The sequence below is a fragment of the Nipponia nippon genome, unplaced genomic scaffold (assembly GCF_047370975.1).
Source record: "Nipponia nippon isolate SJK-2023a ecotype South Korea unplaced genomic scaffold, ASM4737097v1 scaffold_4, whole genome shotgun sequence".
Lineage (NCBI taxonomy): Eukaryota > Metazoa > Chordata > Aves > Pelecaniformes > Threskiornithidae > Nipponia > Nipponia nippon.
In genome coordinates this window covers 58594825-58609438 of record NW_028262358.1, presented here as the reverse complement: position 1 = coordinate 58609438, position 14614 = coordinate 58594825, and the positions used below count along the sequence as shown (strand labels likewise).

Genomic DNA, 14614 nt, shown 5'->3' with positions numbered 1-14614 from the left:
ACACCCTGACACCTGCTGATTTCATGCCCTGCCTTTTCCCGTCAAAGCCCCTTCTCAGCTCTCCACAAAAGGAAATCTCATTTATCAAAATTCTGTTAGCGTAAGGGGAAGGGCTATGCTGAGCTGAGCCATGGCCTTCATTAAACATGCAGAACATAAACTGCTGACACTAAGCACAGTCAACTTGCAGCACGGCAGAAGGGGGGGGGGGGGGGGGGAGGAAAAAAAAGAGCAATGAGACAGAAGGAATGGTGCGATGGCGAGATGGGAATAAAAGCCACAGTTTTGCAAAGCGTTTAAGTCATACTGGAGTCAGTGAGATTTAATCACAGACCTGAAGTTAAGCATGTGCTTAACTTTGCCAAACAGAAATAGATCACTAAATTATGAATGGAACAATCTATTTCTGTTCCCAGGAACACGGACACTTTGTTCTCCAGACCATTCCCTCAGGGAATGAAAAAGGTGAGGGGGGAAAATGATAACAAAATTGGAGAAAACAATCCCTTCTTCAACTCAAAATACTGGTCTGGATAAAGGAACTATACGTTCTGTTTAATATAACAAGACTGAAAAATGTTGGTATCCATCATTTAGGTTCCAGAAGAGAGAAAAGAGCAATTGCCATTATGGTCACTAATTTCAACAGGGTACCAAAGGCGGGTGCTCTGAACAGGAAGAAAGCAAAAATTGTAAATTTGGAAGTGGCAAGCAGGAAAACAGAAATGCATTGAAAATCGACATTAGGGCTGAGGGGGAACAAAGTGGCTTTTAAAATTTTCATTTCGGTTACTGTTCTTGGTATTTTTTTCCCCTTTAATTCTCAAAGATAGCTGTGTAATGCTGCCTACAATAGAAACTTGAATTTAATAGGCACGAAGCAGAAGGTGTGTAGCATTTTCCTCTGATCACAAGGAACAAGCACTTAGCTGTAAGTGAGATCCACAATGAGTCACTGCAGGGAGGAATCAAATGCATCACAGGTACATGTAAGCCTTTTTTATTATTATTGTACCAACTAAAAACACATTATAACTTGCAGCCCTAGAAAAAAAATATCAATTTTAAATCTCCTAGTCTGATAAAAATATATAATATCCCAATCATACATGCCTGCATTTATACAGTTTCAGCAGAGGCTAAGGCAGATGCAAGGGTGGGGGGGAAGTCAACATTTCCTCTGTAAGCTTTTTTTGGTATTTATAAATAAGATAATCATTCCAAGTTGAAACTGTCTCAATACGAAAATGAATGACTTTCCATCAAGTTTCAAACAGCAGCTAAAAGCTATTTTAATATTCATTATCTGAAAAATAATATCATATTAACATTTTCTGATACTTTGACACCTCTTAAAATAGTTCTTCATAGTTAATCTGGAATTAAAAGTACCATAAAATTAATGGCCGGATTCTGCTACTCTGGAATATCATCATATTCCAGAAAGAAAGAATTTAGCTCTGATCAACTAATTCTTAACATAATACTGATTTTTCTTCCATCTTCCAGGGTTCTGTGTACCTGCTTAGGCAGAAGCTTAGGCAGAAGAGAGCAGAAAGTAGACACACACTCGTGGCGATGGGGCATGCACATTGGTCATTCCCCAGAAGTAATTTCTGCAGGTGTTTTTTTTTAAACAAACGTATACATTTAACAGAAATCAATAGCTGCTTTCATAGTGAAAAAGCTCTAATAGTGTTGTTTTTCTTAACATCACCTCTAAAATAGAACAGGATGGCCCAATTCTTCTATCTTTTCTTTGGACTTGTAAACAGTGCAGTATTTTCAGCTTTTTTAGCTTTATTCTGGTCGACAAGACGCTGCAGCCTGCCATATAAAGCTGCACACCACATGGCACCATTCAACAGTATATCTAGGTCAGCTTGCATTTTTAATGTGCTCCATTAGCTTCCCCTTGCTCACCGTATCAAGTTTGAACTTCTCCTTCCCACTTTCAAACCTCTGTATAACTAAGCCAGGCAACACAGAGGATCCTACGAGTATTGAGACTGTCTTCAACATTTTTTCCACCACAGACAACAATTCTAGTCCTAATTAATACCCTTGATTTCATGCCATTTCCAAGCCCAGTATCCCCAAAATTTATCCTTCAAGATCCTTTTCCACCACACTGCCGGTAAAAAGAGTTTACTTAAAAAAACAAAAAGGCTTTTGCTGACATAATTCCTTCCTCAGTACTATTTGGGGCAGCTTAACAACTGTGACCTTGGCAGCTTTCTGCACACACCTCAGCTAAAAAACGAGTTAATAAGCATATAAACAGCCATACCTACATTACTGTAAAGCTTTTGCATGCAATCGTATGTGCTATAACGATATTTAGTTACTTAGATGCGACAAAAGCCAGTTCCACATGATTCACTTCATTGCTTTCTTTCGTAAACAGCCGTTAACGCATTTCTGAAAAGACATTTATTAATTTTTAAATTAGTATGTATTCTAACTGTTCTTCCCACAAGTGTTTGTAAGGTGTACAACCCTCCATCGGAGCACAGCCCTTGCACAAGGGCCGGCGTTGTAAAACCACTCTAGATATAGATTACATTCGCGAGGTGATCGGTACATCCGTTCTGACACAAGGAATAACACTGGGAGGAGGTTTCACAGGAGGCTCGGGGAGATTCAAATACATCTTGATAAAGGGGGGGGAAATCAGCCCGTGGAATGAAAACAGTCAGTCACATTAAATTGAACAGTAAGAATGATGCTTATTTTGCTTCAGATTAAAATGTTAAGGCAAGTTTTACTAAAGAGACTGTAAATCTATCTGCTTTCTATTTCAGGTAGTTGGAAGGATTCTGTAGTAAAATCATAAAACACATAGAATGATTGTTACACTAGAAATATATCACAGTAGTTTACATGCATATAATATTAAACAATTTAAAGCATTGCAACAGTATGAAAATCATGCCAAAACCATCTGTAATCTTGACCTCCCTTATACAAGAAAATATTAAGACCCTGTGTAATTAACTGTTCACCAAGAAAATCACAGAAATGACCTTGAAAAATTTCCCAGTGTCATTCTAATCCAATAAAATTATCCATCAAAATCCCAATTCACTAGAAAACCCTGTCTCACAAGAAGAAATTCTTAAAAAACAATGGAATAATTGAAGCTTCAGAGTTACAAAACGATGTTTTTTGTGAAAGAAATGTGTGTTCAGTAAAAAGCCCAAGATTCTGCGTTATTGTCATTGGTTTTTCCTCTTTGAAATCTGCGACATGTCAACAGCCACTTTTCCAGCAAAGCACAGCTCTGAAGCATGATACACACCTGACCTTGTCTCAGGAAAAAAAAAGGGGAAATTAAAACCTAAATCACATCTGCCTACCCAACAACTTTCTCATGTTCCTCTTTGCAATTCCTATTCTTCAAACCTAGCATGAGTTTTAACAAGACGACTATGCAATCAGGGGAAGCAGCCACATAGCAGAAATCTGAATCTTTTTCTATACATGTATTTCATGCTGTTAAAAAAGAATGCTATAGAAAAAAAGCAAACAAATGAAGAGTAGTTTAAAAAAATATTTGTGGTTTCTTTGTTGTTGTTTTTTAAGTCGCAATATGAATTGGAGCATGCTTCCTGTAGCAAGGTGGGGTTGGTTGCCGGAGGGAGCAGTTCTGGTCCCACCAGTTGTGCAATCAGGTAGAATTTACAGAAGAAAAAGAAATCTGGTCTAACCTGCTCTCCTGATCAAGAAGGAACAGCAAACTATTTGCAAATATTCTGTCCTGCCCTCTTCCCACCCCCAAACAAAGAGACCACCTGCCTCAACATTTATTTAAAATGTGCAGGTATTTACAAGCAAACATTGTGTTCCGATTGTTAGCTGACTTCTTGGTAAATCTGATACTCCTTCAAAGTTCAAACCAGCAGTATAAATCAAAGGGGCCACACAGAACTGTAAAGGACCCACCCTATGGGAGCAAGCATCATCCTGGCTACATGTTAAGAGGCGGCAGCTGAGCGAGGGGGGACCCCGAGCAGCACACCCAGCCAGATGCGGGAAGCCAGCTCAGCCACACCAGACTCAGGCTGCCTAAGCATGCCCACCAGCTAAAAATGTAGAGTAACAGAAGGAAGACTGAGAAAATAAATTCTCTTTTTCTTCTGTGCTAACTCCTATCACTGCATCATACTGACTGGTGTGAAATGGTGGATTCAGTCAAGCCCTCAAGGTGATGCATGTTCCCACCATGAAAGCAGGGCCAAACTTTGCATTTGTTGGGACATTTCTACAGAGTTTGGAAAGGGCAAACTATACTACAGACCATCTCTTCAAAAAAAGCATCATGGGGAAGTATGGACTGCTAGTGCTGCCACCACAAGAACTGGGTGGTTCAAGGTTGCAGCAGTTAATTTCAACAAAGTGGCAACCTAAATCGGCACAGAAATGCAGGAGAAAACTGACTGAAGAGGGATACAGATCGATCTGAAAAGGAAAACCAGTTGCCAAGCCTTCTTACTTACAGACATCACTTCAGCAAAAACTAAACAGTTGCCTTGAATCGCATACACATCTGCTTCTGAAAACCACACACCACTTCGTGCCCCCTGGTACTCTCAGAAAGGCTGTGGGAGCTTTAAACTTGCATCAAAACCCAAAGCGTGGCCCCATCCACACCTTGATAACATAAACTGTGCAGTACTGGAGATGAAGGCTGTTCATCATGTTTATGTATGCCCATAAAGCAGAGACGCCGTAGGAAGAAAGCTAGCAGTTTACATGTTTTTAGCGCTAATCCCAATGGATTGCAGGGCGCTGGGCAAACCACGCGACAGCAATGTTCAAGGATGCCGAGGCGGGCACGATGTTCACCAGCTGTGCTCACACCAGCCTGCCACAGAGCGCTCAGGAGCTTTGTAAAACAGATGTTACCACATACCCATGCAGACTGCCTAAATCTAACCCTGAGGCCATCAGTATTTATTCTGCAAGCATCGTGAGATGCTTCACGCTGAAAAGGAGCATTAAACATGTATTTATTGCTAGTTTGGGTCACTGGCAAGAGAAGAAACAAGGGAATATCCAAGAAAGCCTGACATGCTCTACCCCGCACAGGGACACTGCCACAGGAGACAGTTCCTTCCTAAAGCCTTGCTTTGTCTTTCCTGAGGCTGCAGTCCAGGAGCGTGGGCTACAGGGCACAAGGAGGAAAGAACCAACTGTTACTACGCCATTTATCCAGCGTGTCTTGACATTCTCGCATCTGGGGGTTCTCAGCTAACATACGACTTTTGTTTTCCTGTTCTATGTATCATTTAATCTTTTCTTCTTCATGTAAGATTATTTTGGAATCGTCCAGATCCACCTCCACTGCACAAGGAGGCACTGGGATGTGATCTGAGAAGCCCTCACTTTTTTCCATCCTCCCACAGAGCTTTAAATTCCTCTCTATATGGGAAGTGGGAGTGAGCTGTGAGGAGTGGGCTCCACAACAAGCGGGTGCTGTTTGGAATGGATTTTGATGGGGTACAGTACTCCTCTTCTGCTTTCACCCTCCGTACTCAAGGTGGTTAGATACACCCCGCTTCAGCCCGCAGCACTCAGGATCACAGACGGACCACAGTCGGGACTGTACAATGGATGGAGAGGAACTTACAGCTCTAAATCACCTGGTGTCCCTCTTAATTTCTAGAAAACTAATTGGGAAAAAAACCCAAAACCACAGAGATATTTATTGAGACTAAACTTGCCAGACATTAAGAACTATTGATTACATAGATGAAAGTTCTAAAACATGATCACAATTGCTTGGTTCTGCATCTTCTTGGATTGTCCCGAGTAACACAGCAGTGACAGGCACAGGTCCAGGCAGAAGCATGCTCAAGTTGCTGCTACTTACTTAGTCATAACTACTTCAAAACACTTTGACACATCTGTAACGCGTCCCTAATAATATTAAAAAAGCACCTTGTTCCCCGATATAATGCCAATTTCTAGTCTTAGAAAATACCCAGTGCAGAGGGCACGCAGGAGACTTCAGCAATCCTAAAACGCAGCTTTAAAAATGACTCAAAGAAAGAAGGTTGGAAAATCCTTTCAGTCATCTGAACACCTCAGGTGAAACAACTCCACAAAGAAAACAACAACAACAGAACTGGGGAAATGTGTAATCCTAACTGCTCTGAGTAGCGAAACAGCAGTTACTGGAGGCTAATATGAATACCTATTTTTTCTAAGTTGAAACAAAGCCAAAAACTTATTTACAACCCCCAGATTCCTACCTAAGTCAACAGTGCGCAGACAGATGTAAATGAGGATGCATTTCTCTATATTTTCCCATATACTAAGCACACACATAGACACTCCAAGTGTCAACATATCAAGACAGAGATAATTCAGACACTTGAAAACATCCTCTTCTGAAAAGGATTAATTGGCTTTAAAACAATTTAATTTGGCTTTGAAGATGCAACTTTTATTAGCAACCACCAGATGGCAGAAGCAGAGGCTGCTTAGACTCTTCAACAAAAGAAAGCGATCTTAAGCAAGGCGTGCATTGAAAGAAAACAATTTTTAATGCCTACTTTTTCTTCTCCTTCAGTGACTTCTTTTCTCCTTCCTTCCAAGAACTAAGTACTATTTTGTTGCAATCAAGCTAACACCAATTAAAAAAAAAATTAAGAAAATATCTCTTGAGAACACGTTTTCTCAATTTTCTCAAATGGCATCTCTACTCCATCTCGTAGCTCAAGGCTTCTGTGTTACGGATACTGCTAGAACAACAGTTTCCCTCCAGATTTGCGCAGTCATAACTCACAGTCAGCCACCAAATGTATTCTCTTTGGTGTCCTATGCTTCAAACCAGGAAGCTGCCACGTAGCTACACTGTGTAGCTGAATTTCCCCTTGGGATTTGAACTTCTGGTATCTGGGACCATGATAATAATTGGGCTACAGAAGATGCACCGTGATGTGCCGAGTGTCGCCATAAAGCAGCGTTTGCGCAGTGGAGGAAACCAAAAAGAAAAAAAAAATCTTAATAAACTCAAGTAAAAGTAGTATGTTTGGGAGGAAGAAAAGATATTTTAGTCCTAATCACATTTGATTCTTAAACCATGTATCCTGTATCAGAGAAAGAGCATTAAAAAAATGCATCCCAGCAGCATATACTTGAAAAGACTCAGGAATAGACCCACTCAACAACTTCCAGAGTTACTAAATTATGGAGACAAGGTCATCACTTTATGCTGTATCACAAAACAAAAACACGGCCAGTTCCACAAACAATGCTGAAAGCTCCACCGTGTAGACACAGCCACATCAGAAATGCCACCCTTGCTGCATTTCTTTAATAGAGCTGTGTCTCCATTATGCTGATTTCTCAATCAAAAAGAAAGCTTTTCCCCTGTATTTGTTTTCTGCAAAGGAAACATAAAATTACTCCTCCAGTGAACACATCCATCGGGAGGGAGATCCTCTTTCCTCAACCCCAGCAGCACAGTCCCAGAAACGAACAGGTGAAGCTCGCTCCTATTTCAAGACAGCATGAGATGCAGTTGCGTAGTTAATTCTGCCTCCGTACATTAGCAAACATGCCGCTTGCAAAATATGAAAGGCTTTCTTCCCTGCCCCTTGTTTTTAAATGACACCTGCAAATCACTAATCCAGTTGCCATTTATTTCCATATGTCAAATTACAATCTTAACTTGTGCAAAGCAACATAATAGTAATGATTAAGCCAATTACATCACAACACAGCTTAAAACGACACACAATGGAAGGATTAAAGCTCACTACCAAATAAGAGAGTCCTGTTCTTGGTGGAGCTCCCCCACTGTGGGAACATAAGTGTCTCTTTTCCTGTTGTACAAAGTTGTGAGCCTTCTGACATGTAGCTGCTGGACTGCCATTAACAAACTTATTTATATTAATGCTGCACTAAGCTGGGATCACTGCACCTCGGCATTAGCTGCGGTAGGCGGGCTCTGCGGCCGTCTCTGCAAACAGAGCTTATGGCACTTTACACGTCCGCAGACAGGTTGAGACACGTGGACGAGGTGATCTCACTCTGCTTAGCTGAATGAAGCCTTCTCTACCCTATGTTATTTGGGTCAGGTAGATGCTGACAGTAAAAGCCTCAGGGAAAGGGAGGGAAAGAAGAGGAGAGTAAACCAAGCACAAATATTTAAAAAGTCAAGCATCTCATTCTCTAGATAGGGCCAGACGCCATTTGTAGCCTGTCTGGATGGAGTATGTGCTACCACATTCAACACCATAATTCCAACTGATGCCAATATGCAGCTCCTACAACAATAAAATGTGGGTTAAATCTTTATATAATAACCAACCTTTCAAACTAAGATTTTCAATTCTACCTCAGGGATTAAAATGTTCTAATGGAAATTGAGCATCTAAATCTCTTAGGAGGATTTTAAAAAGTCAGATACAGTTATTTTTATTTGTTCATTGCCTTGGTGTTTAAATCAGCATCATTCAAAATGGTTGAACCTTTTACCTTTTATTTCTGCTCTGTGCACCTTCTTCTTTTTTTTTTCTTTTTCACATCTTTGTATCCCTCCTAATTTTCGCTACCATCTGGGAACACTGGTCCTATCTGCTAAAATGTATCTTCCTATTCCAGCTAAAATAAAGTAAATTGGTACTGTTAGTATTGTACATGTCGTCATTAGGCTTTAATAAGATTAATGGGACCGAAGGAGTTTCTAACTTTGAAATACATTCCTGTGTGTTGACTGCAGACCCGGGCAGACACCTCTCCATCTATTCACTCTTATTCTATGACAGTTTCTTGGCAACTACGGTTTTGAAGAAACTTATTATATGTGTAAGTTTATCCTCAGCAGAATTTGAATGAACCAGGCGTAACTGTTAACTCTGTCCCAGATGCCCTATCAGCTGTTCCTGATTTGCTAGGTGGTCATTCCCCATACATCGCTCCATACTCCACCATGCATACATCACAACCCTTCCAAATACTGAAACAGAAGGATCCCTCAAAAGCTGGATGTTTTGGGTTTTTTTCTTTTCTTTAAGAAGCAAACACGCATACAAGCACACACACAAATGTATGTGTAAATTAAACTGAACACCACGTGTACCATCTTCGAAAAAGCTGTTACAGCACACTAACAGCTTCCCCCTTCTGTAAAATTAGTTGCAAAGAAAGCTGAATAGTTTTGCTTCCTACTATTCAACCGAAGGAAAGGTTTGGACAGCAAAATTCTGTCAAATCTGGGTGTCTTTATACTCATCAGACATCAACTTTTTTTTAAACTGAAAAACTGCTTACATTTTCATGGCCCATTAAGGACTACTGGTCTCACATATGCACAAAATGAAAAAAAAAAAAAAAGCTCATATTAAAAATGTTGGGTTTACTCCAATATATGCCTTATATTCTACCTTTGTTTTGGGAAGACTCTTCTCTTACTAAAAAGGTGAGGTGGAGGGAACATTTTGAAGGACTATTGCTAATGGTCTGCAGTTTGCACCTGTTCTGTGCATATGGAGTAAAGATAAGATTTGGCACTTCAAGGTGCCTCTTCCCTGGCTACTGTGACAGTGTGAAACAATAGCTTTTGTTTTAATTTTCTTTTCTAAAATAAGAATTATTTTGTCCAAATGAATATGCATATCTTGCATCAAAAGCATCCTGTAGCCGATTTTTACACGTGCTTATCATCAGCATCATCAAAGACCAACTATTCAAGGGGCAGACTGCATCAGCCACATCTCCACTTCACCGACAACAACTACAGTGAAGCTGAACAATGTTCTGCCGCGTCGCTCAGCACATTTGCCTGGGAAACAGCCCCATTTGCTGCCAGTATGCATATTTACTATGAGACTAAAATCACGGAGAATTTAATAACAACAGATAACATTGTAAGCTCTTTCAGCAGTCTAGAAATATTCTTTTTTTAAAACAGTATTCTAGTATCCACAGGCAACACAGCCTGTCAACAAGTCTAAAACTAAGTGGTAAGTGTCTAAGGGTAGGTGGAATGGATACAGTCAAAAGAAGAGCATCCTCTCCAGCAAATTATGCTTATGCATACACAGGGGTCCCAAAATGTTTCAAGCTGAGGCATATGCTAGACCCAAAACCGTAAAGATAGCCCCCTCAACAGTCTCCAATAGACCTGGAGGGAAATTCAGGCTGAAAACTGGTATCAAGGGAAGCATTACACTGTGCAAACTCTAACCTTACATCCTTCTCAACTATGTTATCTGGTATTTGCCATACAAACTTATTTTCTGATTTATAAAATGAAAATTATTTTTCATTTAAAAAATTGCGCTAATATGTATTCTCCATGGGCATACCAACCGATTTGTTAATATAAGAGAGACACTAACATTTATTTGACATTGAGACAGACAGTAGAGGAAGCATTTCTTAAGGGAGAGGAGGAAAGAAAGTGCTTGCACAGCATGCCTAAATAGACAGCTAAGATAAATTCTGGGATTAACAAATTTGAGATGATACATTTGCCTTTCTTCTTGATTGATAAAAAGTACATGACATTCCTAGACATACACAGTTTGCTATATAATGTAAAGCTACTATTTTAAGAGAGTAAAAAGACCCTGTTGGTTCTGAAGCTGAATCTTAGAGAAGAGTTGCTTGGCACTCTGGAGCATGATGTTAAGAGTTGGCGACAGTACTGATTCAGTTTTGTAAAGCTCCAGATTAGCAATAGAAAATTCTTAAAACTTTTGGTAATAAAACGGAGTTTCAAAGGATGTCCATCAAGATGACTCCAAGACTGAAAAACACCTTGCAAGTCTAGCCATGAAAAAAATAAGAAGCCTCCTCCACAGTGTTTTAGTTGTGAGAGCGACTGGCTACAATAACCTTCAGTAGTATTTCTGTTTACCCACCTAGTCTGAAAGATTATGGAGATGAGTTCACAAGAGCTGACCCTCCAGGTTTATTAAATATTCAGTGAATAGTCGGTATGCATGCTGGGTATTAAATAAAAAACAGAAAATACTGCAGATTACCATACGTTAAATACTTCAAATAATACTGGAGTAGCTCTGTTTGTTTTTTAATTGTTTACTTAAATCACTTTATCACATATCAATATAAAAATGTACAATATGGACACAATGTAAATTCTGGCATCATGAATATTTAGGTGCTTTTAAAGCTTTTTTTTCTGTGGGTTAATTTTGTTTATGGTATTCTATGTAAACTTGGAGAACTTATTTCATCTTTTCTTGATTTTTTTTTTACCTTGATAGTAATAGCACTGCTATTTTCTCACCTGCAGTAGTATCACAGCATGTGGGCCTTCAGCAGCAGGAAACTCTTCACTGTCATGATTTAGCCTACTGTTCCTACAATCTCCGCCTTCCCTTCCCCATCCACTCTCTTCCTAGATAACTAGACACAGCCTACAAACAATCTATCCTGCTTAGAATCATCTGCTATTAGTGCTCAATCAAAACTGTCGTCGTCACCATAATGTTCACCAGCCAAAGAAACTCGAGCAATAACTAGGATACAGCCCATCCCTTTAGCAGAGCAGGTCTACAGTGGTCTCTCCAAAATGCATACTGAGTGCCATACATTGATCTACAATTGAACACAGGGTGATGCAGCTGTTCAACGTACTACTTTCTACTTGAGATGCACTGTGAAAAAGGACCATGAAGAAAGTGGCTTACTCAACAGACTGCAAAGCAGATAACAGCTACAATTTTTGAGCTGCAAATCTATGGAACAAGAACAAATCCAGCATCTGGGCAAGTCCAATCTTAAAAGTTACTACAAAGCTGATGTTCCATGTTTCCACATGGGCTTCCACAAGTAAAATTTGCCCACAGGTTTTATACCAAATAACAGGATTAAGACAGCCTGTGTGTCGTTCTCAGATGACCACACATAAAGGAAAGTTTCTGAATTGGTGGATGTAAGTCACAGGATCTTCAATTCCCAGGTTTAAAATTGTCGTCTTCTGTAACATCACATCCAACAATTTAAACTGATGGGACCTATATAACAAAACTGCATCAAACTACACACCTTGTGTCCAAATGTAGCATCCTCGGAGGCCAAGACTTCAACCTGAAATTATAAGGAGAAAGATCATTTCAAATTTAGCCACTACCAAGAACCTCTCTCTCCTGAGCACCGCACCACAGTCCAGGCAAAGAGGAGATCTGTAAATGAAGACGCCGGTCTGGGTCAACCCTAGGAAACCTACGTGTGAAAGGACATGCTGAACTAACAGCTGACAACAGAAATCCTCAAGAGGGGAAACTCAGAAGGCATCCCTCACAACACAAACAAGGTTTCTCAACCTAAACGACATCGAGAGGATCTGTCGGTGTCCCAAAATTTACTGTACTACAGCTGGAACGTTGTTCTCCATATGGAGTTTTGACTACACCAAAAAGCTGCCTGAGAACAACCAGAATCATCTGCCATGACAACTCCCTGTAAAAAAAAGGCCGGAAATATCTGAACTCTTCCCCTCCCATTATCTTCTATCCAGGCCGGGTACTCCTGCACCAGCACCAAGCGCTCTAACAGCACTAATGGGAAACTCTGCAGCAGAGGTCTCGCTTGCAGGCTCCTGTTCTGGCTTGCGCACCGGTAATTCTTTGAAAGCTGTAGAATTCAGGGAAGACAAACTCCCCAGGCAAAGGCCGAGACTAGCTGGCTGCAAGATACAGCGCATGTTTGAAAGCTGGAGGAAAGCAAGCTGCTAGGTCATCTAATGGTGCTTCAAATCAAACTCCTTGCTGGTTACCACATACCGCACAGCTCTAAGAGCCGATACACGCCCGTCTGGGATGATAGGGAATGGACGCAGAAAAGCAGGCGCACCAATTTTTCATTAGGCTCCTTAAAAATGCTTCACACTTCAGCACCTTTCACCTGAGAATCTCAGTGCTTTTATGAATTCTAATTAATTAAGCTTCCCAATACACCAGTGAAGCAGGAAACATCATCATCCCGATATACAGGCAGAAAAGTGAGGCAGAAAGAGGTTAAATAATTTCTTAGTAGTCATGTGCCAAGCCAGGGACACACTCTGGAAAAGAATCCCAGAGTTCTACTCCCAGGCTCACAGCTTAACAACTGGGAAACTCTCTAGTTCTCTGATTTACATCCTATTTAAAATGCCTACTGCTGCATTATAATTTATACAACTAGTATAACTATAACTAATGTATCTAATCTCCAGTTTAACTTCAGAAGAGTGAAGGATTTAAAGCAAATCAAGAGGGAAAAAATGAATGTCAAGTTTCAGCCTGAAGCACGTTATAATGCCAGAGTTATAAACCCCTGAACAAGAGGGTTTATAATGGAAAGGCTGATAAACTAACAATGATGGCAGCACTTAAATATATTTATGTCATGATCTAGCAACATATGGTATCTCTTCATCTCTAAATTAAAAAAGGGAGGGGAAAAAAAGGGGGGAAGGAGATAAAGCATTTATAGGAATAAAAGAAGAAAATGAACCTGAAGTTACCCAATTGTGACCTGTCCAGCTGATTAGGAATGGCAGTAAGAGGCTACAAAATAGCACCTCATTCAATAGGAGGTAGAAAAAAAAAATCGAAGTAAATAAAATAAATCTAAAATGATATGTATTAGCTACTTATATTAAGCTTCTAATCCTTTAGGCACTTTATAAATATTAAACAATCAGTCCTGGTGAGACTGATAAATATCCATAATATATTTTACAGATGAAGAAACAGACAGAGGGTTAAGTGACTTGCCCAAGGCCAAAAAGAGAATAATCAGCGGCTGGATTGGAAATAACAGTATGACTGCCTGTCACAATACAGTGCCCTACTCAGATGCTCAAGTGGCTCCTGAAAAAAGTCATTCCAACATCGGAAGCAGTCCGGCTAGGGTTAATGTGGTACCCATCTAAACTGCAAATGCTCACTTTCACTAGGCTTATTGTTTTGGTACAACACCCAGCTACCATAACTAAACAGACCCTGAAACTTGAACAATTCTTGTTCAAAACTCCCTCGGTTTTACTCTACGCAGTATCACGCCGGTCACATACCTTAGATGCTACCTCCAGACCCACTAATGCGTATTACTCTGCTATGTTTCTGTCAGGGAGATTCTATTAGGAAAACTGGAGCCTTCTCTGTGTCAGTGGGTCCCTCTCTGACTCCCCCCTTGAATCCAGCAGGGCTGCTGACTCCTTGCCAGCCCCGCTCCACCCTGCCTCCCTTGCCCTGCTGTCCCTTCCGCCTCCTCTCCTTCCCAAGCGGTCCCAGCTGGGCTAAGGGCCCGCCGAGCCTGCCCAGAGCCGCCTGCCCTCTGCCCTGCGCTCTGCAACGCTCCCAGCTGCAGGAGCACGCACCAAACTCCTGCACTGACCCAGCACAGAGCAGGCAGAGCCGCCTTTGTTTGGGCCCCGCACTCCGCCTCGCCTGCCGAGAGGCCACCTCGCCACGGGGGGACCTTCGCTGCGGAGTACAGTGGTGCTGTCAACAAATGGCTTGTGCTAATTAAGCTCCCCTTCGCTCAGGGCCAAGAGAATGCTCACGATTGCCATAGTTCCAAAACACATAAATTAACACGGCACGACGACCAGCGCGTTTACAAAACTCAATCCTCCGTCTTTTCA

General features: G+C 40.9%; 1 protein-coding gene across 10 annotated transcripts in view; it reads right to left on the bottom strand.

The window, feature by feature from the left end:
* The window catches only part of ARID1B (AT-rich interaction domain 1B), a 334462-nt gene that overhangs the window by 136979 nt on the left and 182869 nt on the right, over positions 1-14614 (bottom strand). For 5 of the 10 annotated variants that reach the window (XM_087773694.1, XM_087773697.1, XM_087773700.1 and 2 more), the window contains exon 5: positions 12031-12072. The exons of the other annotated variants lie outside the window; for them this stretch is intronic. In XM_087773694.1, the coding sequence (XP_087629820.1) occupies positions 12031-12072 (42 nt within the window). The remainder of the gene's footprint in view (positions 1-12030; positions 12073-14614) is intronic. 10 annotated transcript variants of the gene reach the window in all.